This window comes from Botryllus schlosseri, chromosome 2, assembly GCF_051294905.1.
Source record: "Botryllus schlosseri isolate E-star chromosome 2, Bs_hap1, whole genome shotgun sequence".
In the NCBI taxonomy this organism is placed as follows: domain Eukaryota; kingdom Metazoa; phylum Chordata; class Ascidiacea; order Stolidobranchia; family Styelidae; genus Botryllus; species Botryllus schlosseri.
Window position 1 is genome coordinate 33,064,976 of NC_137237.1, and position 27,624 is coordinate 33,092,599.

At 42.3% G+C, this 27,624-nt stretch overlaps 4 protein-coding genes across 6 annotated transcripts in view; 3 read left to right on the plus strand and 1 right to left on the minus strand.

Annotated features, from left to right (window-relative positions):
* The window catches only part of LOC145434474 (lysosomal leucine aminopeptidase-like), a 229,069-nt gene that overhangs the window by 29,712 nt on the left and 171,733 nt on the right, over positions 1-27,624 (plus strand). The gene's annotated exons all lie outside the window — the stretch shown is intronic.
* LOC145434457 (uncharacterized) lies at positions 11,523-14,152 on the plus strand. The gene has a single exon (XM_080311814.1). It carries the CDS (start codon positions 11,921-11,923, stop codon positions 14,135-14,137), a length of 2,217 nt encoding a protein of 738 aa, XP_080167940.1. The 5' UTR covers positions 11,523-11,920; the 3' UTR covers positions 14,138-14,152.
* On the minus strand, positions 19,722-22,345 carry LOC145434475 (PDZ and LIM domain protein 7-like). The gene is made up of 2 exons (XM_080311835.1): positions 22,205-22,345; positions 19,722-21,817 (listed from the first exon to the last, which is right to left on the minus strand). Exon 2 carries the CDS (start codon positions 21,788-21,790, stop codon positions 20,627-20,629), a length of 1,164 nt encoding a protein of 387 aa, XP_080167961.1. The 5' UTR covers positions 21,791-21,817; positions 22,205-22,345; the 3' UTR covers positions 19,722-20,626.
* On the plus strand, positions 23,398-27,162 carry LOC145434458 (uncharacterized). Of its 2 annotated transcripts, none has more exons than XR_013913400.1 (4): positions 23,398-23,742; positions 24,964-25,155; positions 25,768-25,910; positions 25,965-27,162. XR_013913400.1 is itself a non-coding variant. In XM_080311815.1 (4 exons), the coding sequence occupies exons 1-3, from the start codon at positions 23,462-23,464 to the stop codon at positions 25,864-25,866; spliced, it is 483 nt and encodes a 160-aa protein (XP_080167941.1). In that variant the 5' UTR covers positions 23,398-23,461; the 3' UTR covers positions 25,867-25,910; positions 25,965-27,162. The 2 variants fall into 2 exon arrangements, 1 of the variants encoding a protein (XP_080167941.1); XM_080311815.1 differs by having other exon boundaries at positions 25,053-25,155.

Genomic DNA, 27,624 nt, shown 5'->3' on the forward strand with positions numbered 1-27,624 from the left:
CAGTTGAAAAAGAGAATGAAACAACAGCAACAGTGAAATATAAAGGTAAACGAGAACGGACGGCGCAACAATTAAATTAACCAATCACCAAATCAAACAAGAGCAATTAAGAGTTGTCGTGGAGAATAACGGAATGCAAATAAAGGACAGTAACTAAAACATGACTCGTCAAAACAGATGGCTATACTAGCACCGGTTGAGTGATCCCTATACCGAAAAGGGTCACCGGTTCAAGACGAGTTTCGAGGCACTTGTCGAGAGATCCCTATACTCATAAGGCACCGGTCGGGTGGAAGGGGGGTCTGAAAGGGTCACCGGTTCAGGACGAGTTTTCAGGCACATCACCACCGCAGCCTATATCTGAAAGGGTACCATCATCACCGCACCCATAAGAACACATGGCGACTCATCACAGATCCCGTAAGAATACATGACAGGCACATCATCACCGCGGCCTATAGCAAACAAGGCGAATCACGACCACGAGTTTTCCATACGAGTCACCGCCGCAGCCTATACCCACAACGTTAGCATGCGACCGATTACTATACTGAAAAGGTTTACCGTGCCACCACAAGACATAAGAGCCGCTTGCGACCCCCGCCATAAGACCTAAGAACCGCTTGCCACCCCCGTCATAAGACACAATAGCCGCTCGCCACCCCCGCCATAAGACATAAGAGCCGCTCACCACCCCCGCCATAAGACGCAATAGCCGCTCGCCACCGCGCCCATAAGAAATAAGAGCCGCTCGCCACCCCCGGTTTCCCAGCCCCTCGCCACCGCGCCCATAAGAACCCCACGCTAGTTCGCGACCGATCATACATACTACTATCATGTAACTGTATGGCAAGCACAAGCACATGAACAGACCAGGTGATGATCCGACTAATATAATCCTATTGTTATCTGAGTATATTTATAGTTCCGACAGGGACACTCAGAGCGAGCGAGAGAGAGAGAGAGTTAGTTAGTTGGGCACCCCTAGCAAGTTAATCAGAGGCATTGGTTATCAGCACATTCGAACCCAAACCCTGATCATGATTTGGCAGTTATTTATATATTTCCACTATACATTGGTCTGTGATTATTCCAAATAAAAGTGATCGTCGTAGGATTAATCAATCGAAAGCCACTTTCAATCTGTTCAGGTCGCTGAAAATACATGAAATCATCCTTAGAAATAGGGAATGGATGGCATTGCATTGAACTTTCGCAGCGCGATGATATAATTAGTACCGGTACACTATTAAGTATTCGCGCTGCGCCCCAATTGTTTCATGCGATGTGTCGAGAGGAAAACAACGTTTTTTGTGCGATTCGCAGTGTTAACCAAGCAAAATGTGTATTATGAACTGTTGTAAATTCAATATGAAAGGCTTCAATGACTGTATGAGTGTATTCGACGACTATCAGGCTCCACTTTCACAGCTATCTCGTGCCTTTTGAGTGAAATAGAGGATCTGGGTTTTTCTGGGTTTATTTCGCCTCCACATCTGGGTTTTTCCGAAATAGCCCAGTGGCATCTCTGGAGTTGATTAGGGAGTTGGCTGAGAGCGTGGCTGAAGATGGATGTGAGTGAGTATGTCTCTGTGTTTGGTAGCCTGAAGTATGAGAAGTCGGGCACATCAGCATGAAGTTGTTGTAGTAGTGACAGAGGAGTGAAGTAGCAGGTAGTTGGCATTGTATTCGTAGGCTAGAGGTGGATGTATCCTGTCGGAATCTATGTTCAGATAGATTGACTGGGGCATGGAAAAATAACGGACGATGCTGTGCGAGCATCTGCGGAGTGATATTGTACCCTAGTTAGTCCCTCGCCTGTAGCTGGCAAGGCTGCTGCTGGTGTAGGTTTAGGCCTATAACTGTCGGAATACGCGGTTTGTGTGAACTTGTATGCTGCTGTTTGTAGGCCTGTGTCTCGTATTGGTAGGTCGTCTGTGTATACGTTGTCAGTTTGTATGTGTCGCTATGTAGTGTGAGAATATGAGTCTAGTGTGAAACGCCGTTTAGAGTGCTGTGTGGTGGAATATAATCTTATTATTACCGTATGGACTTGTGTACTGTCTTAGGCGTTTCGTGTTACGAGCGCGGAGCAGGCGGCGACCCGCTTCCCTGCTAGGTACGTAACGCCGTATCAGGGTCGCTACATTAGATAACTACTAGCATCATCAAGTTCTACGTACCAAAATACATTTTTACATCACACAGCGTAAATACTTTGGCATTGTGCATATATAGTAACACGTCATCAACTGTCTGCATTGGATAGTTGTTGCGTTTTTGGGCTTTGCTCAGCGCCAGGGGATGAAGGCAGAAGCGGATATCTCCAGGTTGCTTTTTTACAGTGACCAGATTAGATATCCAGGGAGTATGGCAATCTACGGGAGCTATTATGTCAGCATCTACCAAACTATCAATTTTCTCATTCGCTCGTGCTTCAAGCGCCAGGGGTATTATGCGAACAGGCATATGAACTGAACACTGTACAGGAGTGATAGTGTCATCAATTTCCATGTGAGGTTTACCCTCTAGCTTTCACGTACCATTGAAAACATCAGAAAATTGTTCACATATTTGATCAAATTCCAGTGTAGCAAAATTGGCGAATTCAGAATCCTTCGCTATAAGAGCTTGTACTGAAGGTTCCTCGATCATTATCTTTTCAAAATTGATCGTAATTAGTTTCATCCTTTCAGCGTCTGCGGAACCAATGATGGAAGTGTTTGGCTTCTCAACCACTAGGCCTACAAATTATAGCAAGTAGTTTTCACCATTCTTTTATTGGTGATTTCCAACGTTGTTATTCCGAGAGGCCTTATCACTTCCTCGTTATATACAACCAGTCTCATAGAATTAGGTTTCAAGTTGAGCATTGTTGTGTCACCAGTTGCATTTAAGTAATCTCACCACGTAAGAACATTTACGGTTGCGCAACAATCAATTTGGAATTTTACATACAGGTTAACAAGGTATAGCAGAGCAAATATTTTCTTAACATAGGATTCCTCTGTAGCACTCGCATGTTCAAACGAGAGAACTTCGTCATCCTACACTCTCCATAAAAATGAAAAATTCGAGGCTAATTGTGGGGGTTGCAGGGCCATGAGCGAAATAAAATTTATATTTTCGTAATCAGTACAGCGTCCGCTTTCGATTGATACCCGTTTCATCAAATTTGATGCTCGACAAGCCGGTCAAAAATTACCATCAAATTGCCTTCAGCCAAATGGAAAATGTGACGTAGACCAATTTCACTGAGCCATGAGATTTGCTTGTGTCCACACCATATAGTACACTATGGTGTCACCTACCCCTAAATTGTACTGTACAATGTAGAAGTCTTGCATAAGCCACAAGGAAAGAAACAACTCGAAAATAATACGCTTATTGATGACAAATAATATCGCGAGTCTTTGGAGTTATGAATTAACACAATATTTCTAGCATACAATTAAAATTCGCTTTCTTTTTCGGGAGTAACCAGGATCAAAACATCACCGTCGAGCTAAGACCAGCTGAGCTGGGATCTAATGCTGAAATTTCAATATCCGAAGCAACCGATTCCTAATCAAATTCTTCAGACGCCGCATTCACCGAAGACTTTTTTCAATCCCATACAAAAAAGGCCTTCCTCTCCGCCGACCCCACAACTCTGGCCGAGATTCAAAACAGACTATGTCTAGGAAGCGCGCAAAACCGAAGGATGACGTCGATCCCGCTATCGTGAATTGCTTTAAAGCAGGGGTTCTCAACCTGGGGGGCGCGGGAGGCTCTCAGGGGGGGCGCGAGAAATTTTTGTCAATGTCTGTATAAATTGTGACTAAACATGCGTTTCACAACCATTCTGAAGATACGATTATTGAAGATTAAACTTAATTCGTATTCTAGAAAGCTTGACAAACTCAAACTCCAGCAGTCGCGCTCAACGGAGTATAGGCTGACTTCAACTTCATTTGAGCAAATTTCTGATATTCTTTGAAGATTTAGAGAAATTCCTACGTGCAAGTCATTCATTACTTTATAGCTTTGGCAGTAGCCTAAATCTCTGTGCGCTAGGTAGCTGTTGTTGATAGCTGGCGAACTGCACTGCCTAAGACAGACTTAGATGCAATATAGGTTGCCCGGTTTCGCCCTCAATTTGGCTATAAATCAACACAATTTAATTCATTTCCAAAACTGATCAAATTTAGCATGGCAGGACAGAACGACGCCGTGCTCTCTGTAGTCACTACCAGCATCAGGATTGGTCTCAGTGCAACCTACCTTGAAATTGATTGATGTCCTTTTCAATGTTTTTTTGTTATTTTCAAACAAGTTTGGGGAAATTTGTCAGCAACGTAAAAGACTAAACAACTGTAATGCGGATTCAAAATTGGCGTAAGATATACTTTATGTATACTATTATATCAGGGGTGGGCAGCCCGTATGGCCGCATGCGACCGCGTAGAAGGGAATTTGTGCGGCCGTCGACGCCTAATTCAATTAGTATGTGTTTGCAGCCGTAGACATGCAAATTGCAATTACGAATTCACTCCCGAATTTTCGAGGGATTTTATTTAATCTTGAAATTTTCTTCGCGCTCCGCGCAATTCAACAAAACTTCATTTTTCGATCTTAATGCAGTAGCGCCCTTCTCAACTGGAGCAGGAATGGGAATCCTCAAGCAATAACAATTCATTCGCGGCTCTGAAAAATTTTCGCGCTCCGCGCGACAATACGTACTACCATCAACTATTCATGACATTGCCACTCGCGATTTCGGTGCGTACAATAGGCCGTTGTGAAAAGTAGAATAGTCCGGAGTTCACCGGGAATGGATATGGACAGTTTACCATAGGTACTTTGCGTCCAGATCGTTCATTGCGGCTATGCCCTGGAATGCGGCCTTAGGCTACATAAGTTGTCGAAATGCGGCCATGATTAGCAGGAAGGTTGCCCACCTCTGTGTTAGATGATGTGCTCTTTTTGACATGACGATAAATGTAAGGAGGGTCAGGGGGGGCGCGATTTTTCTGACTATCGCCAAGGGGGGCGCGTGTCAAAAAAGGTTGAGAACCGCTGCTTTAAAGAGTAAACTGATCCGGATGAACATTTTGTTCGATAATACATCGCCGCCGCTGAACTGAAATCTCTTGACGAGCCTATGAGATCTGAAGCCAAATTCAAAAATCACCACTATATTTACAAATTGAAGACGTCAAATTGAAATGAAATGAAGGAGACAGAGAAACCGGGTCTCTAAGGTTCAAGTACGGTGAACTCAAGGTGTCGGATATATTGGAGAGAATAAAAAGATTCGTAGAATGGATTATTAATGACTTTCATCCGGGAGTATCTCAGGAACTACCCGGTACCAAATGGTTCTAAAACTCTGTGCTCGTGTATTGTGTCTCAATGCTCGAACGCTCTTTCATCTCAATTGCTGCTGTTATCGTAGGCTACTACACAGGCATTGCAAAAGAACATTATCAGGCAGTGTTTCTGTACTTTGATTATTTTGACATATGTAGCCACTAGGGATGGAAAAAACGAATCGCTGATTCGAATTCGATCCTAATCATGTTTCATACCATATGATTCAAATCGGGCGAATCGAATCAACAGAAATTATGATCAATTCCTGGATTGTTTTTGTTGTTGGCCAAAGTGGTGACGTTATTTTCTTGTCATCAGCAAGTTTTTCTTACATGGGCATTGGGCATGGACAATTTCAGCTTGAATATTGGACAGATGAAAAATGTTAGGGACCGGCGTGCTAAACTAACAAGGAGTGCGTTTATCATCACGCTGTATAACTGCTAGGGGTGAGAGTATTCAATAAACTTGTGTGTATGGACATCGAACTTAATTAGATAGAATCAAACAATGACACTATGGTAGGGTTACCATATTTTGGAATCAGAAAAAGAGGACACTTTTTCAAACTTACAATACCGGAGGGAAATCTTCAAAAAATGGCAAATTTTTGCCACTTCGTGGTCGGTTGACTTCGGCTTAGCTCCCGAAATAGCCGCCGGTGCGTTACTTCAGTACTGATTTGCTGTATCTCAGTCGAACTTTACCCTATATTTAACCAAAATTCTCAAAAAATAGGTCAAAATATCAAAAAGGCGGACATTTAGACGTCCTCGGAGGACATCTTCAAAATCCTGAAAAAAAGAGGACAAATCCTCCTAAAGGAGGACGTATGGTAATTGGTAACCCTACAGTTTGCATATTTTCAATGTGAGCGCGAGTGTGACAATTTTGTAAAATTGACCAGGCTACACCTGTCTCTCCAATTTTCTGTAAAGAAAGTAAGCAATGGCTTCTAATTTAGGGTGTTTTGGTTAAGACACCTGAACGAATGTTCTTATCGTCCGTGTTCAGAAAACCTACCTTCACTGGGGAATTTATTCGTTGGGATTCGTTTTCTCCTAAGCATCGCAGGTTGAATTTAAAATCAAGTTTGGTTCAACGAACAGTGCGCCTTCGTTCGTCTGAGAAACTTCCACATGAGTTAGATAAGATTCCCTCAATTCTTTTGAGCAATGGTCACCCTGAGAGCATTTATTGAAAAGCTTAGTTGCAAACAGGGCTGTGGAGTCGGTAAATTTTACCACCGACTCCGACTCCACCCATTTTCAATATACCGTCTCCGACTCCTGAGTCTTTAAACGTACCGACTACCGACTCTGACCCCAGCATTATTACCAATTTACTTCGAAAATTATATGCCACATTGTGGGTTGAATGACTATCATACAACCATTAAACATATGCAAACATATGATTAACGGTGGCATGCTAAATTGTTTCATTGTGGCACAGCTCGAATTATCCACTATGCAATTAACATGAAATAAAGATTTGCTAAATATCCTTCCTTTTTCAAGTTTTTATAACATGGACTCTCTAATATCCTGAAATGTATGAATCATTCAAATATGGCAGATATCCAATCCTGTATATTAAAAATGTAGATAAAAAATCCAAGTGTAGCTCTTCAGTCAGCAACTAATAAAGAGATTGAACTTACTAACTTTGTCATTGCACACTATCCTGATTACAAGCGCACACACCCTTACTACTAATAGACATCGGTCATAAATAGAATTTAGTTAAGTAGTCAAAGACCATAGCCTATGTCTAGTCTACATGTACTTAATCAAGTATTCAAGGATTGGGACTTGCAGTCTTTCTTAATCATTTGTTCGATCCAAACAGCTAAGCTTCACTACAAATATTTTTAATTTTGTCAAGTGGGAAGCATCGTTTGGTCATATTTACATCATTTTTACAATTTTACAAAACCAGCCGATGCATTTGCTTTGTCATAGTATCATGGTATAATTCCAAAAATTGCATCAATTTTGACTGCATCGCGAAAACGCATATTGCGATTTTCTTCGCCTGTGCAACGGAGTTGTAATTTGCAAGTGATGTCTAATTTTATCTTTATCAAGGGTGGACAACCTTTTCGGCCAAAGGGACACATGAGATTTACGAACCATTGCGCGGGCAACTGGAATGTTGATAACCTTTTTCTAGTCGTCCGATAGGAGCGAACCGAATTAGGTAACATTGCAAACAAGACTTATATTAATACGCTCTAAAATTGATAACAATATGTCATGCAACTGTGCAGTGCGCAATCAGGCCCTGGTCACGCGAAGCGCGAAATTTTTTTGCAAGATAATGACTGAATTATATCAATAAATATGTTGCTAACATACATTGATACCACTGTATACCACTTGCCTCATATGGCAAGTACAGGATTATTCGACGTTTAGACATAGAAAAATCGACGGTATCAGTGAACATGCCTCTATCATTTTGTGCAAATGTTTTGTCGACGATCTCGCTGGGAGTGCACAAGCGAAGCCGCATGTTGGACGACACGTTATCTCCTAATTGCGAATATCGTTGGACTCAATTCTGTGACGCCTATGTATTTATAATTTTCAGGAGAGAGAGAGAGATATTCTTTTTCGCCTGCACCATCATGACGCCTATGTATTTATAATTTTCAGGAGAGAGAGAGAGATATTCTTTTTCGCCTGCACCATCGAGATGCTTTGACGACGGAGTTGCGATATGGCCCCAGGAGGTCATCTAGTCCGCGCCCCCGGTTTTTTTTCTCCTCCATGCTATCCGTGATTGCTGAGCGCCTATAGCAGGATAGCTGCGGATACCAATTTTCAAATCTTTGGTATGACCGGGAATCGAACCCACGACCTACCGCTCGAGAAGCCGGACGCATAACCATTACACTATCTCGCTCGGTGGGCTCAAATATTGAATGTAAGAAATCTGGTGACAATGAATCATGCGAAGTGCCGAGAAAAATTTCAAGTCAAATAAATCTATGAAATATTATACTTTATGGTCATATACGAAGATCTGGGATAAATGTGGCTGGCCCCTGCATGGATACGTCAATGCGTCAGAACTGTTGTTTTAGTCATCATCAAATTTCGCGGTCATGCTAATCAAATTTTGGTTGGCCTTGCAATTGTAATAAATATTTTCGAGAGTTACCTTGCAGGCCACACCTAACCTTCTCGTGTGCCAAATTTGGCCTGCGTGCCACGGGCTGGCCGCACCTGATCTGTATGGTTATTAATAATAGTGATTGGTGGTACATAAAAATTCTATTGAAAATTCTTTGAAAGCAAATGTTTTCATGATAGAGAAATTGGAATCGTAGTCGAAGTCAGGGTCATTCTCACAAACTCCGACTCCGACTCCAGCTATTATAGTTTTCACGACTCCGACTCCATCAAGCGAAAATTACCCAGACTCCGACTCCACAGCCCTGGTTGCAAATGTAGCCTACTATTATTGTGCGTTTTCTTGTTATGCAGTTGGTTGGATGAAAAATGAAGCCTCTTTTTTACGCCAGAGATGTCCGAAATCTGAATCCAATTCTGACAAGGCAACAACGCCTTTGGGTATGACCGCAGTACGAGGCAAGCAGAAAAATTGAGAAGCAGATCTTTCCAGTAACATCATCGTCATCATCATCATCGTTGGTTTATCAGCAATTTTAATCAGGTCAATATACCACAAAAATGCGATACAATGATAAGATAGGAAGATGTCGAAGCGACTTGGAGTTTTAGTCTATGGAATCAGACACCTACCTTGGCCTAGGGCCTAGGCGATGTAAAGAGGAGGCACGCACACTGAATGAAAAGTAGAAGAAGATAGTATAGAAAAAAAGCTAGCGACAAAAATGGGGTGGCATGTCGTGGAAGGATATGCTCGTCGACTGTCGGATGGCCGGGGGATACAGTTTCACAAGTCAGGCCCGGCATATTTGATAGAGCGATGATCTTTAGGCTACGGTCAATCATGTGATATTTGGACGACGTGGACGCGCGTGAACCAAAAGGACTGCTCTAATGCTGACTGAAAACTTCGATACATATACAATACATATATAGCCCATCTATATGATTATTTCTCCATAGGTGCCTATGGCTGGCGCCGAATGTTCCTGTCCCGACAATCTGAACCCCACAAGACACGTCATGCCGCAGACAAAAATTATTTGCCAGTGAAAAAACACCAATTTGAAATCATGTGCGACGGGAGTCTCTTCGATTAGTGCGTTTTGGCGATTTCGATAACTTTTGACATAGCAGACAGGAGGTCACGAAATAACATCATGTAACGAAGAAAGAGAATTTTTTTATTCGTCAATCATGAAATATAGTATAGGCAATATCCACAAACATTCATGTCCAATAGTATACATTTTTTTAAATATTTTCCTAACTATATTTTACACGGTATAGACTGGGAGACCCGATATGACCGAAGTCTTCTAGGCCGGAGTCACCCAAGCATAGGCCTATTGGCAGTATTAATGATAATATGAATCAATTTCTTCTCTCAGTCAAGTAGCACAGCAAAGAGTAACGAAATAAACAAAAGTAAATAAGAGACAGCAACACTAGTGAACGACGGTTACCATTGTTAACAGTGTGATCAGAAAATAACAATTTCACCCATGTACACAGTGGTAATATTATTGTGGCATATAAAATGAAACAAAACAACATCACTGTGGTCATGAGATATGTTCTTCTTAGTACTTGCAGTGGTGGCTTTTGGGGTGGGCGAGGTGGTCGGTCGCCCGGGGCCCCCCCTAGTCGAAGCCCCCCCCCCCCCTATTTGGATTTTGCGGTTTTTGCAAGGAGAATGACGAATAAACATGGAAATCCGTGCACCAAGCAAGAATATGATTCCGTACAGATGTGTCAATCATCATCAAATCACTGCATTTGTTAGAAAAGCCTCGTATCCCGATAATCATCACGTCTCTGCATGCGGTAGAATTACTTAGTTTTGATGTAGTCTATCCATGCACACATGCCAAATAGACATGGCCTAATCCAGCACCTGGGCAAACCTTTGCGGTGGTGAAAGATAGATAATAATCACCGATGCGGAAGGGGGGTCTGGGGGGCGGAGCCCCCCAGAAGTTACAGATAGATACTTATAGGGGGCCCCCCCGGTAAGTCTCGCCCAGGGCCCCCCCGTTCGTAGGGCCACCACTGAGTACTTGGATAAGATAAATTTGTAATAGCGAGATTTAAACTTATGATAAGGAAGAGTACGGTAGATAGCTGGTACGTTGTTCCAAAATTTCACACCTATATGAGATAGGGAATTTCTTGACAGTCTAGATCAGTGGTTCCCAACGTGGGCGACCTTTTTTTTTTTTTTAGTCAACCCACGGAAATTTCGTTGCAAAAGTGCAAAATTCGACAATGAGCTGAAAAGGTTGACTTTTTTTTTTTTAGTCAACCCGCCGATGATTACAGTTTGTATACCGATTTATTTTTCGGTACACAAAATCTGGGGGGCGATGATCGGCGTCGAGCTTGAAAAGGGGGCGATGAGTCGAAAAAGGTTGGGAACCACTGGTCTAGATGAATTCAATTTAACAAATAGGGACTGATTCTGTGACAATCTTGTGTTATAATGGTGAATAGAATTGGAGCATTGAAAAAAGGTGTCGAAATAGTCAGGTAAAGTCATTATACCAACCGGCCTGCCCGAATACGGGCCCTACATTTTCCAGGACACAACCTCAATCAGCTGTACCGGTAGATATATGATTACGTGAGGACTGGGCATGGGCATGCAGAGAAAGGGTAAACAAAATTATGGCAACATACATGCAATTCCCGATATTATTGACTGACTCAGTATAATGAGTATAAAAAATATCGCTCACAAGTAGCGGTGAATACGTTATCCTGATGGGGGCCTGGGGGGCGAAGACTGCCAAAAACATCACGTACGATGCATGCACTACACAATTTCACATGCCTATAGTATCCAGACGAAATGGATACTCGTACCAATGATGCTCGCTTAATGATGTAATGAGAGATGTAACATTAGAAACATCAACAGCAACGAATCCACATCCCCAGGCACTCGAATCTGCCCAGCCCGAGTGGCAGCTAAATTCTCATCGCATGTGATTTGTGACGTCAGACAGAACAATAGATCAAGCGTAGCTGATGTTTTGTTATATTCCTAAGTGTGTCATCAGTCATCATGCTCGTAGCTCGTGCACTTTGCAGTACTACATTTCAGCAAGGATTACGGTACTAATGAAATATTGTACTTTGCCTGAGCATCGCCGCTAACTCTGAAGCGATATGATTAGTTAAAATTTGCATCTCTAATCTCGAAGACGCTATGAACTGTGCAATGGAAATTCATCATAGGCTGTAGGCCTGAAGAAACCGAGCACTTCTCTGACTCGACGAAGCATCTAACCTCGGCAAAGAAGTGAAAGAACTATACGTGGTGGATCTTACTGAGTTGTGGCAGTTTTCCTATGTACGGACAGCCCGCTGTGTGAAATTTTCAAGTTCAAGTCAATACAATACATAACTGGATACGGTATGTAATGGATGCTTTGTTATTATTGCTCATAGGATTCTCATTGATTAACATTACCTCGCAGTCAGCGCCCCTATCTCACAGTAATCGATCTATGATTCGAGATCTTCAGTGGTGCGCCAGTACCCTCAATTTTAACGACCTTGCTAGTCACATCAAACTAGAAAATTGTCTTTACGATGAAGACTACCAGTACGCGGACGGAACGATTTCCTATTCCCAGAAAAATTCTCCGCCGTTTTTACCAACTTCCAGCAATGTTTTAGTAAGTCCGCCACAATATGGAATGATTATTAAACCCGCACCTTCCATTCGTGGACAAGTTTTCACTTCTGCTTGCGATGCAATGGTTCTCGTAATCGCACTCCATTCTTCTCTGCTTTTTACCAATAATGGGTTTGCTACCTATCGGAACATTACAGTTGATGATGAAGATACCGAAATTATAGATGTAGATTCACTGGTATTGACCTACGAACTGATGTTCATCGTTAGCGAAGGCAAGATTTACTCAGCAAATCACATCTTAGCCGAACAACATTTCAACTTCACTTTAACAACTGCTTCACCTGAAGGAATTAAAGGTATTTCCGGCCCACCTATTTGCTATCGCGGTCCTCAAATGAAGGAACTAAATTTTCAACTGTATGCTTGGAACGAGTCATCGATATTTCAATTTCGAAAAGGCGTACTCAAATTCCAACTTCTTGAGATTGATGCATCTAGTAATATTACCCGCAGTATACGTTATGTCGAATTATTAGCAAATCCGGATTCCCTGACTATCACTACTTCATCTCCGGACGGTGATACAGCAATCTCATTGTGCATTCTTCGCAAAGAGGGAGGTGATAGCGAGTGTGGAATTGTTCGCCATAACGTATCAAACGATACAAAAATGAGATCGTTAGCATCGGCAAAATTCTACTTTCTAATGTGGAACGGACAAGAAGTTACCGCGGTTGCAAATGGGTCCTCAATAGTTAACCGTTTCAACCAGACGGTCAGAAATGTATTTTTGTCACAGAAAAGGGATTCGTGGATTGTGGTAACCGCTAATGGTAGTATATACTACGGTTCCCTTCATTTTCCCCGTGCATCACAACTGAACATGACTCTGCCATCTGAAGCATCCATGGTTCTCATATCTCAAGATAGCATGTTCCTGATATCGAATCAAGCACTCTCCAAAATCGATATACACGATGTAATGTTGGCGACTAGTGCTCCTCGAGCAGGTGATGACAAGCAAGTGTTTTTTAATCCCGCAACATTAGATAATAATGTCATAATTCTTGGAGGAACCACTACGAACGCCGTGATAAATCTGAGATTAATTTCTTCCCGTTCCGACCCTAAAAAGATAACAGTTTTTCAACAGTTTGGTAATACGTCGATAGCAACTGGTGTGAAGAGAGAAATGTCATCTATTAGGAACTCATTGGATACAGTTCTTCGAGAGCTTTTAACCTCGGTCACAGTATTAGCAAATTGCAGCAGACAAATGTGCGCGTTGGGCTATGGTTTGGTAGAGTTGTCGTACATTCCCAATGAAAGTTTTATGCGAAATCAGGCTCGTTCATATCTGTATGTCATAAGCGCTTCGTGTCCGGCTGGATTGCATTTGCGCTTGGGCAATGATCAATCACAGTTCGTTGACTGTTCCTTGAACACGAGTGTCTGCGTCCGTCGAATGCATAAGAATGAACAGCTCTTTCTGAGATTTCAAATATGGCAGGATGATGAATTTATGTCCGATGTCCGGGACAACGTACTTCTAACGGAGTTGCAGCAGCGCTCGGGATTCGGCTATCATGACTTCAACCTACTTTCGCGATTTTGCTACCAGTGCTCCAACTTTTTGGAGAGACCTAGATCTCATCAGCTTGTGTTGCAAACTTTCAGAGGAGCCTGCCCATGCCGCGCGAATGATACTAATGACAGTGGTTGGGTCGGCAATTTATCATTCCCTAACGTATACAGCACGGTCGATCGCGATATTTTACGGTTCTCCGCCAAGGCCTTGTCAGACAGTTTCTGTGACTTATTCACGGAATTTACTGTGGAACTAATATCGGAACCGGATTTAACATTTCATTATTTGGAATATGTATTGTTGATTATTTGCGTTACCTTGACCAGTGCTCTGCTGTGCGTTTCGTACTATAACTATATCAAACGAACGAGAAACAAGCAAACACGCTTTAGCGTCACGGAAAAATAAAATCAGCACAGCATACACGCCGATGTGTTTTGAGTAGGTCACAATTGCCTACGATATTATGATTCAGGGCTTATAACTTATTCCTTCGTGATGGAAGTTATCGCAAGAATTCAACGGGATGATGATGCATTTTGGAGTACCGCGACTAGATGGAGTCTCCGAAAAACTTCAGTCGCGGATTGCAGTTAGGGGTTGCTGATAATAAACCCAAACTCAAGCTGACGGAAAGCGAGCCCAAGCTTGTACGACTTCATCAGTGTGTTTGATATTCGTGGTGTTTCGACGACATTGGTCATTTTGCACTAGACCGATACTATTCATTTTTTATTCCGTATTTACCGACTTGCAGCACGGTTCACTTCTAGGCTTTTTATAAGACACCGATTACGCGGATCACGTGGCGAGGAGGAGCCTATAGATAAACCTTAGGTAGGAATTCTGGAGTCGACCTCGGTCGGACTCGAACCCTCAATCCATTGGTGTGGTAGGCTATCTGAGGATCATACCACTAGTGCGCTGGATCTCGCCACGACTTCATCAGTAACACTGGTCAACAAAATGAAGAAACAAAAATGTCAGAACATCTGGGAGCCGTTTCTGGGGTTTTCGAGGTTGCTGATTACTAATATCACATTAGATTCGCCAGATTGGCTCTTGTTCAGAAGATATTTATACCCCTAAAAAGCCCAAAATTAGGCTATATGTATATACCCTTGAATATCTCACTTGGTAGGAAGAAAATCGTAGCTTGTGCATAAATAGATAATGACTATGAAGAACCCTTATGTCGTTCTCAGTCATTCTATCAATATTAACATGACATGATGCGAAATATTTGTTTGACAAAAAAGCAGTTTGTCAAGCCTAACAATTGTACTTGTACACAACGGAAACACATATTCTCCTGTATTGATTGGTCATCAAGGTGGGTGTCTGATTCCATAGACTACTCCAAGTCGCTTCGACACCTTCCTATCTTTCATTGTATCGCATTTTTGTGGTGTATTGAACTGATAAAATTGCTAATAAAGCAATGATGATGATCCTACCAAGATGAAAAGGGAAAAGCGATGAAATTTGTCCTTGAAGCCTAACTACAGTACTCATATGCGTCTCATTTCTTTTGACTTGTAAATGGATAATTTTCTGCTGAGCCAACAAAGTGGGTAAACCTAGTAGGCCTATCTCTATCAAATGAGAAACTTAAATCTAGTATCTTTGATAGATTTCAGATTCGAATACGGATGAAAGATTCCAATTTCATATTAGGAAGGAGTATGGAGAAGCATGGAATTTATCCTAAGATAATAAACAAAACTTTTTAGATGATCACAAAGCACCCAACTACAAACAGTTGGTCCGAAAATTCGTACCTGCATATGGAAAACTTGGAAACCCTAACCAAACATGAGCATAAAAGTTCACTTCCTGTTTAGTCATCTTTATATATATTTCCCTATCATCTTGCTGATTAGTAAGGGGAGAGTTTCCACCAAGACATCAAGACTACAAATGAAAGATATCAGGGCAGATGAGATGAACATATTATGACAGACCATTGCTGGAGTCTTACGAGAAACTCCACTAAATTGCTTAGGCGAAAAACAATTGTGGTTTAAAATAAATTAATGATGTTATTTATATTCCAACTGATTATTTCAAATTTACAATAGGTTGTTGACGTAAAACTGATTGAAAAATGCCACGTTATTTGAGCATCTAGGTCAGGGGTGGGCAAACTACGGCCCGCGGGCCGCATGCGGCCCGCCACACCGTTCTGTGCGGCCCGCGAGAGTCTAAAGAAACTTTTTAAAAATGTTGATAAAATCCATACTAAAAATCGAATTAATGCAGGGACTTCAATAAACTTTTTCTTAGTATATTTCACCATGATAATTCGAAGTCAGTGGGTCTAAAACTGGGGTGCTTCCCCCCCCCCTCCACTGAAAAAAAATTTTCGCGCTCCGCGCGATTATCATTCACGTCTTCATTATTGCTGTGTATTTAGTCTAAATTTCATATTGAAAAATTCCTGATCCACATTCGTAACCTTCCGTGCCATCTAACTATCTGTTAGGTTTGCTAGCACCCTATAGTTGCGTTTTGTGATATGGCGATAAGGGTGGCGCGAAATTTTTCACCATCATAAGGGGGGGGGGGCGTGTCTCAAAAAGTTTTAGAGCCACTGTTTTAAAGTAAATACTTCCTTACTTTATGTTTAATTTCTGGCGCGACAGCCCGTATGTTTAATTTCTGGCGCGACAGCCCGATCTCAAGGCCCACCCAGTTTGAAAGGTTTCAACTATATACTAAACATCACAGAAATCCTAAACGAGATTGATGTAACTCGGATAACGAGTGGGATTTCATATTGGCCACTTCAGTTTTAATTATTTCAGTGATGTGCTTATACAAACGATTTGCGCGTGTCTTAGGTAGATTCGTTCTCTGTATGCGTAGAATTGGGGCATTTATATTTTATCCACACATCGTAGATGTGTGTTTGAAGCTAACATGGTTATGATGCTGTGAGTATTGTGTGTCCTGGAACTGAACCAAAAGTGGAATTAGTAAATCTATGAACAGATCGCTGCTCATAGATTTAAATTTCAATCCTGTTCTAAGAATCGGGACAACCGATTTTCATCTATATAGTTTTGACAAATTGGTTATTGAGGTCGACCAGCCAATGAAATCTCGCCATGTTTCTGACGCGTGTACGATATCATCAAAGCAATGTTTGTTTTGTTTTGAATAGGAACATATATAATCTCCATGTCCTCACTATATAATCTCAATTTTATATAATGCGGCCCGCGAATGAATTTAGATGTTGAATGCGGCCCGCGAGCTCAAAAGTTTGCCCACCCCTGATCTAGGTAAATACTTAGCCTACATACATGACTGGAGTTTCTTTATGTAAATGATATCCGTGAAAGTATATAACTATAGGGTTAACCATACGTCCTCTTTTAAGAGGATTAGTCTTCTTTTTTTTACTTTTTTGAAAGTGTCCTCGGAGTATACGCCCTTTTGTCCTATTTTTTGAGATTTTGTCCTCTTTTTTGCGAATTTTGGTCAAACTACGGCAAATTCGACTGAGATGCCGTAAATCATCACTGAAGTGACGTTCCGGCAGGTATTTCGGGAGCTGAACTGGAAAGTTCACCTTTTTTAATTATTCAACCGACCACGAAGTGGGAAAAATTTACCATTTACTCAGAATTCTCCTCCGGTTTTGCAAGTCTGCAAATACTGAAAAAGTGTCCTCTTTTCAGATTTCCAAAATATGGTAACCCTATATATAACTATGATAAATCTAATACCCCTAAATATAGTGCTTTCGCTGTATTTTGATTTAAAATGGTCTTCTGTGTTTAAAAATAACTAGTTGATTGAATTTATAAACCTTATATTACGACCGAGCCGATTTTCTATCTAGCCGTTATAGCGAAAATGGGAGGTTTCGGTCAAAATAGCCCCATGGGTTATCTCTAGAACAAGAGCCAATTTGAAATAACTAAGGTCATATTCGGAATCAGTGCCCTTCAGAACCCCCAAAACCGCATTTTTACATTGTCTGCCTAAAGATATGTGTTTTGACCAGTGTAATCGTTCACAGGCGTCTGTCGAACACTGAATTAAGCCTGTCGCGGCAAAGTTATCTGTGCAGGACGCTTCTACCTACGGAACCACTCAATTGAGAGACAGGGAATGGTAGGTCGAACGGCTCATTCGAGCCTGCGAAAATTGACACCCCGACCCTGATCCGGGTTTTTTTGCGAAGTGCCGAGGCCATAGCGGCGATCGTAATACGCATTGGATGTCCAGCACGACTTGTCTGAAATTTCAAATGTCAGAATTAGAGGTACTCGCTTCTTAAGTGGAGTAGAGAATGAATGTACGAAGAGCACTGAAGTATGTATAGTTTGATAAAGTAGATTTGGTCGAGGGGTCGCGTACTTTTAGCAGTGAACAAATTGTAAGATGCGTCTTCACCGCTAACGGAACTTCAAATACGTGCCATTTTCGGAAATATATCCAGATACCGTGACGCAGGAGCTATTTCAAAAAGGACGCACACATATTCTTTTCTACTTTACAAAATCAAAATTACAAAAAGCATGTTTCCTAGTCTTACCGAAAAATATGTAAGTATGAGTCAAGCAAAACCACTTGAGTAGCATTAGTAGGCCAAACCTACTCAAGTACTCTTAAAAAGTAGCAGGCTACTTCGTCACTGAACACGTCTGGTCAGAATTGGCTGGTTACAGCCAGGGTACAGGGCCCACCCTGAAACGGCCAGGAAACAGGTCCCACCCTGGTGGTTACTACAATTATCTCCCAAAATCAGACATAGCACTCTTAATGTCAAGTACTCAAAATGCCAAGTACCTTTTTGGTGTTTTACTGGATTCGGACATGTCCTGGAAGAGTCACATACAATCACTCAAACCACAACTATCGAAGGTATGTGGTCTATTTCGCCGCCTTAGCTACACTCTGCCAGTCAGCGTGCTGTTGATACTCTTCAACACTCTATTCCTATCAAAGTTACAATACGGAATTCTTTGTTGGGGTGCTGCCTGCAAGAATACAATTTACCCACTGCAAAAACTTCAACAACGGATCATCCGTATCATTGCCAAAGCCCCACGGGGGCCTGGATGTGCAACTGATAAATCGCTTCTCAAAAGATTTGGTGTTCTAAACTTAGAAGATATGAGGAAGCTAGAAATTGCCAAGTTTATGTATCAGTTGCATTGCGGTCAATGTCCCTCAAATTTCAACGACTACTTCACCTCGGAGACAAAAGCGCACAAGTACAGCACACGCGCGTCAACGAAGAACAACTACCATATGATCAGGACTGAATACAAGGAAACGCATTGCTCTATCAAGTATGCCGGACCCCAATCGTGGAACAGCATCTCGCCGGCTATCCGACAGTCGTCGAGCATGTCCGCATTCAAGTCGAAATACAAGCAATTTCTTCTAAATCAATACTAGCCAGTCTTCAGGATTACCGGACCACGACCTAACATCGACCTCGCCCTCCGCCACATTCCACCTCATTTTGTCGCTTGCGTCTTATATTCTCTGCATTACTTTTCATTCAGTGTGCATGCCTCTTATTTACTTCGCCTAGGCTAAGGTGGGTGTCTGATCTTTAAGGCTACTCCAAGTTGTTTCGACACCTTCCTATCTTTTCATTGTATCGCAGTCTTGTGATGTTTTGAAACGATGAAAATATTAATAAACCTGATTGATTACTCAACTAGATCTCCTCTGCATTACTATTTGAACCAATTGAACCGGATATGTCTGTCAATTATGTACGTCAGCAAGGATTCGATTTAGTCATTGAATTCGTACGCAAAGATGCCCTTTTCTCCTTACCTTATGTATACAATTGCGTCAAGACATAGCTATTGACTCAACTGTGGTATTATGCAGTTGAGTATCACCAAATTTCGCCATGCTTGAACGCACATGAAGTGTGATCCTGCAATAAGTTATGGGATAAACTTGACGCAACAATGATGCTTTGACCTATTAGTATGTAGCCGAAAATTGGAAGTCATAGTTTTGACGAATTTTATTTAATCATCCCATTACAGAAAGCAAGAAGATACACTAAACAGGCTCATATTTTGTGTAAGTGCTATGATAAGACATGTCGCAAAATGAAAAAGTAGTAATCTAGAGAATCACATTTGAGACAAGAATGCACTGATTTTACAGGAATGCGCCAGTAATTCAATAACTTTGCATTACTACCAAATAGAAGATGGTGGTTTGAAATCCATAATAGTGATGTATCAAACTTACAAGATGCATGTTCAACTGTCTGTGCAACCACAGCTGGTGGATTTACACGAATCAGTCTCAAATGATAATAATGGCAAGGATTTCGATAGTTTGACAAGTACTGCATGTTGATATCGTCTATAGTGCAGTACTTCTTCAAGGAGCACCTTCGATAATTATAAGCAAGCACGCCATGCTTCTGATCAGAACTTTGGAATGCTAATTTTATAGAGCGAGAACAAAGCCGTACAGAAACAACTGATCAAGAACAGACACAAACATAGTCATCAGTGACATAATGAAGAGTCACATCATTGCACTATTATATTTGTAACGAACTCGGGTATGATAGCATACAGGATTGGCATGGTGAATCATTGAGAAGCGCTTACTACTGGGAGCATTATTAGAATGAGTTATATGACTCTTACGGTGGATATTTGGTTGCAAAACAACACTAATAAGGGCTTGCGATGCATAATCTGCGAGTCATAACAACATAATTTTCGTCGCCACAAGAATCAATATTGATTCCACTCCAGCCATACTGATTCAGTAAAAAGCCAACGCAAAATAGGATGCCCTGAGAACGCCCTTGCTTAATAATCACAAATGAGATTGTTTGAAGGAGTTTCTACAATACCAACTGCATCATTGGTGTGATCAATGCGAAATCATTTATGCAATTCTTGCATTTTTATGATTCGAGCACACTGGCTTTCCAGAGGCTGCGAAAAATCCTTGGTTCTTCAAGTCGATGTGGCATACAGCACAGTTGAAACAAGTCTCGTGCCAAGCGGCGCTGATAGCCTCCAAATAACGATCACCCGGGTCGATAGAGAAGTTGCATCCTTTACAGATTTGACTGAAGAGCCGATTGTAGCAATCCACACAGTACGCTTTGTCGTTCTGCATTTGAAATACGCCGTCGGTAAACGGCTGGTTGCACGAGTTGCAGACAAAACACGTCATGTGCCAAGTCTGATTCAACGCGTGCATGACTTCTCCCACTATCTTCCGGTGGCATTTTCCACACGAATGGGCGAAATGCTTCTCGTAGCAATCCTGGCAGTATTTGTCTCCGTTTTCCTCCACAAAGCCAACACTTTGTAGAGGTTTCCGGCAATTTCTGGCGGCGCACACGAACTCATCAACGTGCCAATTTTTCCCCTTGTGAGACAGGTACGGCCCGAGAATCACTTTTTTACATCCTTCGCAAATTGGATCCGGCCCGCTACTAGGCTGCTCGATATCGACTGACAACAGGCTTGGGGGTGGCGGCGGTAGAGGCTCATCTGATAATTTCAAATCGGCGATGCTTGTAGGCTTTGAAACCGGAGTGTAGGAAGGTCTTTCCGATCGTGACGGAGTTGTCTGATAGGACGGAGTGCTTTGAACAAAATCTTGAGATTTTGCAGGTTTCGGGGCTGACGAGTATCCAGATTGAGGGACAGGTTTTGAGGCTGATGAGTACCCAGATTGAGGGGTGGGTTTTGGTGGGGCTGACGTATACCCAGTTTGAGGCAAGGTGCTTGCGGGTTTTGGGGCTGACGTGTATCCGGTTTGCGGCGTGCTGTTGGGTTGTTTAGCACCAGCAGAATCGACCAACAGATTCAACGACATGCCGGCCGATTTTATCTTATTTTGCGCCTCGAGATGTGTAAGTTCCTTAGTAGGTACTCTATTTATCTCCAGTAAAACTAATCCGGGTGTTATACCAGCCTTTTCTGCTTTCCCGCCTGGGGTGACTTTCGATACTGATAAATCAGTACGAAATTCTTTCCCGCCAACCAGTCTAAATCCCCAAGGACTTCCTCCAGTTAACCGATAAGTTGAAGGCATTTTGGCTTATTTTCTGCACAGCAAATTCTGCATCAAAGCACAATCAATGTCAGACGTTGAACACAAATGCTGACATTGACTTGTGACGGTAACGGAACTTTATGGGATATAGGCTAGACCGTACTGCATAGTAAATGATTAATGGTACCAGACGTAGCTTACGCGGTGATCGATTGAAAATTAACTCCAATTCTGAATGAGGGTATGAGGCACTATAATAAACCTTCAATCCAAATATTAAGAATATCTAGAATAGCATGACGGAGCTAGCGAGTATTCACTTCGGAAAACCCTATTGCACTTCTACTACGACATTGATTGCTGAACATAAGTGCGCCAACCGCCTGTGCTGGATATCAATGACTAACAAGCGCCACAGCGAGAGGCGCAGACCCGAGAAAAAAGTAGACTCACCGTCTCGACCAAATATGGCAATCACATAGTTTTCGTAACTTGCGCATTACTAAAACGCGACAGGAATGCTGGTATATTACAGAAAATGACACGGTGTGATCATTGATCGTTTATCGTATAGGAATTATCTTTTCGAAACAAAGCAGAAAGAAATTTGATAGGCTTCGGCTGAAATCTCTTTGCTTTTGTTAATGATATGGCTCAATAGCTTTGCCAAATGTTGCTTTCGGTTACATTCTTGTCCTGTAGCAATGCGGCTACTGGTTGGAATTGAAACAAATTTGGTGTGCAGGCTTTAATTAGGTAACCTAACAATTTTGTCCAGTAGCCAGTACAATTTGAGAAAAAATGTCATTTTTAAATACCCCTCTACACCAGTGATTCCCAACCGCGGCCCTCAGATAGCCTTCTTGCGGCCCCAAAAATATAGTAAGAAATCGATTTAGGACAAAAAAAAATAAAACTTATATTTATAAACTACTCTTGCTTGGCTTGGCCTCTGTAGTTTTTAATTATAGAATTGCAGGAATGTTGTGAGTAGACTGCTAAGTTACGTCACTGCTGTTTCAATGCAATGTGCCCTAACTTTCCAGTTGAACGAGCAGTAGCTATAGATATAGGAAGTGTCTACTCGTCCGGTTTAACGCAGAGCGAACGTTTGTAGTTGTATAATTGTATATCTGACTCCAAGAAGGTTGCGTTTACAATTCGCTGCGTGTTCTTCTTCCGTTCGACGACCGGCGTAACCCACGCCGTACGACCTTGTTGGCTGACGCACCACCAGGCCTGTCTATTGCACACGTATTCGATGGATCACACTGACGAATATATTTTGTTTCCGTCTCCCCGACTTGTAACTTTATTGAATATCACGTACGGTTCAAAATGCAATATATCTCCACCCAACCAGCGAAATACTTATGAATGTCTGTCGACTTCCGAACCAGCAAAATAATCATGAATGTATATCGACCTCCGAACTAGCTAATAATCATGAATGTATATGTACGCTGTATTACATCCGTACATATATCATAACCACAACAGATTACATGCACCAAACATCGTACGATTTATACTTTGTTATCTACGTTCACACGACAAAATATACGACTCACGAAGGCCTCATCGGGTTTACCAACTCCTTATTGGATATCATTAAAATGACGTTACACCAATATATTTCGTTAAATCCGGTACCGGACGAATTAAGTTCCTCAGGCTATTCGTCCGGCGTAAGCATGCCGCAACTGCAGAATGGGTACCGGGATTTCCGGAACTGTGGGCCGTAACTGCGGCATGGATTCCGAGAGTAAGTTCGCCTCTTACGAAGACTTGAAAAGTGCTTTGGAGAAATACCAGAAAGAAAATTACGTCCAGCTCTACAAGAGAGATTCACGTACGCTCGATGCAGTAAGAAAGCGAATCACTCGGCGAAATTTCAATGATGCGCTCAAGTATGGCCAGATATCTTTTCACTGCATCCACGGCGGCCGCAGATTTCAGAGCTTATCTGAGGGTCTTCGACCTAACCAACGGTAAGCAAGCTTTACGTATGATACGTAATTTCCACCGGGTCCACAACCACATGAACATCAAGAAGCAATGTTCCCCATGAGCATTTTGTAGTCTTGGTATCGTGAAATTAGGGTTGGATTAGCCTCAGCCTAAACCCCAACCCATTCCTATGACACCCCACCACCTCATCTTACGACACCCTAATCCTAACCCCACACATGCAACCTCATCTTACGACACCCTAATCCTAATCCCACGCGTGCCGACACCTCAATTCTAACCCCACACATGCAACCGCAACCCTGCCACCCCTATCCTAACCCCGCACATGCAACTGCAACCCCACCACCTCACCCCACATATGCAACTGCAACCCCACCACCTCATCTTACGACACCCTAATCCTAACCCCACGCGTGCCGACACCCCAATCCTAACCCCACACATGCAACCTCATCTTACGACACCCTAATCCTAACCCCACGCGTGCCGACACCCCAATCCTAACCCCACACATGCAACCTCATCTTACGACACCCTAATCCTAACCCCACGCGTGCCGACACTACAATTCTAACCCCACGCATGCAACCGCAACCCTGCCACCCATATCCTAACCCCGCACATGCAACTGCAACCCCACCACCTCATCTTACGCATACGCAACCCCACCACCTCATCTTACGACACCCTAATCCTAACCCCACGCGTGCTGACACGCCAATCCTAACCCCACACATGCAACCTCATCTTACGACACCCTAATCGTAACCCCACGCGTGCCGACACCCCAATTCTAACCCCACACATGCAACCGCAACCCTGCCACCCATATCCTAACCCCGCACATGCAACTGCAACCCCACCACCTCATCTTACGCATACGCAACCCCACACATGCAACTGCAACCCCACCACCTCATCTTACGCATACGCAACCCCACACATGCAACTGCAACCCCACCACCTCATCTTACGACACCCTAATCCTAACCCCACGCATGCCAACACCCCAATCCTAGCCCCACACATGCAACCGCCACCCCAATCCTAACCCCACACATGCAACCGCAACCCCGCCACCCCAATCCTAACCCACCCGACCCTAATATCCCCCACCCCAACGCGAAAAACAATTTATTTTAACGTTTATAAATTTTCACATGTTCATGGGAAGCATTGGTTTCATGGGGATCACTTCTCGATGTGTGGAGAATAACGAAGAAGTTCCCCCTTTTTAGCTCGCTACTGGACTACGAGCAGCGGCACTGCCACACATGCTGTGCATTACGCTTGAAACACAGGGTAACGTATCACCATTTCATTGCAGCACTTTCCGTAAAGAGTGCCAAGCTCATATCAGGTTTGGTACATCAGAGGATGGGCAGTATCTCATAGTGAAGAGTGAACAGCATAACCACGGGTTGAGCAAGGTAATATGCGATTATCACTATTGAATCAATAAATAACGACTAATGCATAATCACCGTTATATTTTTTCATTTTGATCTGATGATTCAATAAATGACAACTAATGCATAATCACCGTTATATTATTGGAATTTATTGCAGGTCACCTTCGAATTTCTACTATTTATGATTGAATCGGTCAATATGATTGAGAATTGCATAAATATTGCTGTCAATTTTTTATCCTCTCTCTGCTCATGTATTCAGATTTACCGGTAAAGCTGAGTGAGGTGTCTTGGAAAATGTAGGGCCCGTAAATAATATTTGAACATATTCGGGCGGACCCGTGGGTATAATGACTTCGTTACGTAATGACATTTCGTGGCCTGTCTGCTATGTCAAAAGATATTCAAATCGCCCATATGTACTAAACTAAAAGACGCACACGATTTCAAATTGGTTGGTCAATTGCGCTATAGCAGTGTCCGAAGTCTGTGATGCAGAAAATAGCACCCCAGCAGTGTCCGTAGTCTGTAGCAAAATAACCATGACACCAGACAAGTTCACGGGTTGGTGTCAAATTAATCCAAACTTTATCTTGCTACACTATAATAAAACTGATCTTGCTGTTTCAGATCTTTCCAACATTCATCTGCCATCAAAACTGGAAAAAAAGAGGACGCCCAAAAGGCTTGGAACAAACTGTGGTTGGCCTTCCGAAGAAGAAGAAATGAGACGCTCCAGTTCCATTTAAAAAAAGACATGGACAGAGACCGATGTAAGTTTATTTCATGCAGAACCTCAGCAAATTTCACTTCTGCCTCATTCACAGTGATGCTGTCATGGTTTGTATCACCATCGGACACTAATGAAGCAGTGTATAGAAAGAAATTGGGCAGTAAGTCTGTCACGTCTGACACTCGTCTCATCCCCAACAGCTGCCTTGTTGAGACTGTGAATATACTCCACATCGGGCATTACTTCGCATATGATGGATGGGCTGCTGTGATGAAGGCATTCCAAAGTAAATATAGTCAAAAGGACTGGTACTGTGGAGTATGCGACCCTCAACTTACAAAGAGCAATTCAATTCGTTGTGACTCCTGTCTCAACCAGTATCATCTCCTATGTGCTGGACTAAACACTTCCCCGAAACAAAACAAATGGTTTTGTGGCCGCTGCAAAAAATAATAGATGCCTCTGTTAGAGAAATATGTAGCGGCAACTTTGACATTGAAAGTACTTCAATGTTAGTTTTCATGATTGATGTTCCCAGTGAAAACACGCTATCAATGCTTAAATATCTTGGAAGCAGCAAATTGTATGCACAGCATTTACTGTCACTTGCAATATGGAATGTGCGGAAATGCCACCGTCATGCATACCAGATTAACACCCAATGATCATATATACATTGAAAGTTATACACATATTTTTCGAACAGTTTGTCGTATGTGTTCGATGACTTTTTCATACCTGCTTAAGTTGTTCACTCCCTTAATACAAGACCCTCGTCGAAGGGAAATATCTACTTGGGCCCATTTAATAGCTACCTAACCAAGAGATCTATCGACTGACCTATCATTTTGAATGGATTACCATCTGTGAATTGCTGTATGGCAGATTATAAAAAAAATACCTCATTACCTCTTGTCGCCGTAATAACACTCTTGCCATACCTGATTACCTCTGATAGTCCTATTAACACTCTTGACCTACCTGATTACCTCTGATAGTCGTATTAACACTGTTGCCCTACTTCGCCCAGACATTGCTTCATTCATTCATTTGCTATCATTTAATTTTTCTTCGTCTTTTCAACTATAATTCGTTACAGACAGATGATGCAGAGACAATGTAGGCATATACTTGTTTCATGCGGGTTTTATCAGACCCATTGACTTCCAAGGCTGTATCGATCTCTCCTATCCGACACCAAATACTGTGCATGCACATGTTTTCTGTATGATCATTGCTGCTGTCCATTTGTTCTGTATTTCTGTTGTATGAAAATGAAGACGTCTCTCTCAGTTGGTATTCCAATCATTACTGCGCAGCAACATGAAGTATGAGTACTCGTAGTACAGCAGAGGTGACAATTCCGTCTTAGCTGTGTACAAGTTCACGTACAATTGATTAGGTCAACGACGCTTGCATGAGTTCAGAAATAGGTGGAGGCAGCAAGAATTTCAGCGAATCGTTCGTGTTCTGACTGCATCCGGTTATTTATCGATAGCACTTTGGAACTCTTCGTATGGCGCAAACATTCCCTCGGAGCTCCAATTATGAGCATACAAATCAGTATCCTACTTGTTCTTACTTCATTAAGCGTAGGTGAACATATCTTGTAGAGGTAAAGGTGGGCATCAAGTTCTGGTACTTTCACGACAGCAATTTGCAATTATCAGTATGGCGTAAACTTTCCCTCGGAGCTATAATTATGAGCACACAAGTCAGCAACAGTAACCATTCAATTCAGTAACCAGAAATGC

Excerpts from the sequence above, each read along its gene's own strand:
- LOC145434475 (XM_080311835.1), bottom strand. The coding sequence starts at position 21,790 with ATGCCTTCAACTTATCGGTTAACTGGAGGAAGTCCTTGGGGATTTAGA.
- LOC145434457 (XM_080311814.1), top strand. The coding sequence starts at position 11,921 with ATGGATGCTTTGTTATTATTGCTCATAGGATTCTCATTGATTAACATT.
- LOC145434458 (XM_080311815.1), top strand. The coding sequence starts at position 23,462 with ATGGGTACCGGGATTTCCGGAACTGTGGGCCGTAACTGCGGCATGGAT. Across the intron at positions 23,743-25,052 it reads GGTCTTCGACCTAACCAACG|CACTTTCCGTAAAGAGTGCC; the intron begins GTAAGCAAGCTT and ends ATTTCATTGCAG. Across the intron at positions 25,156-25,767 it reads ATAACCACGGGTTGAGCAAG|ATCTTTCCAACATTCATCTG; the intron begins GTAATATGCGAT and ends TTGCTGTTTCAG.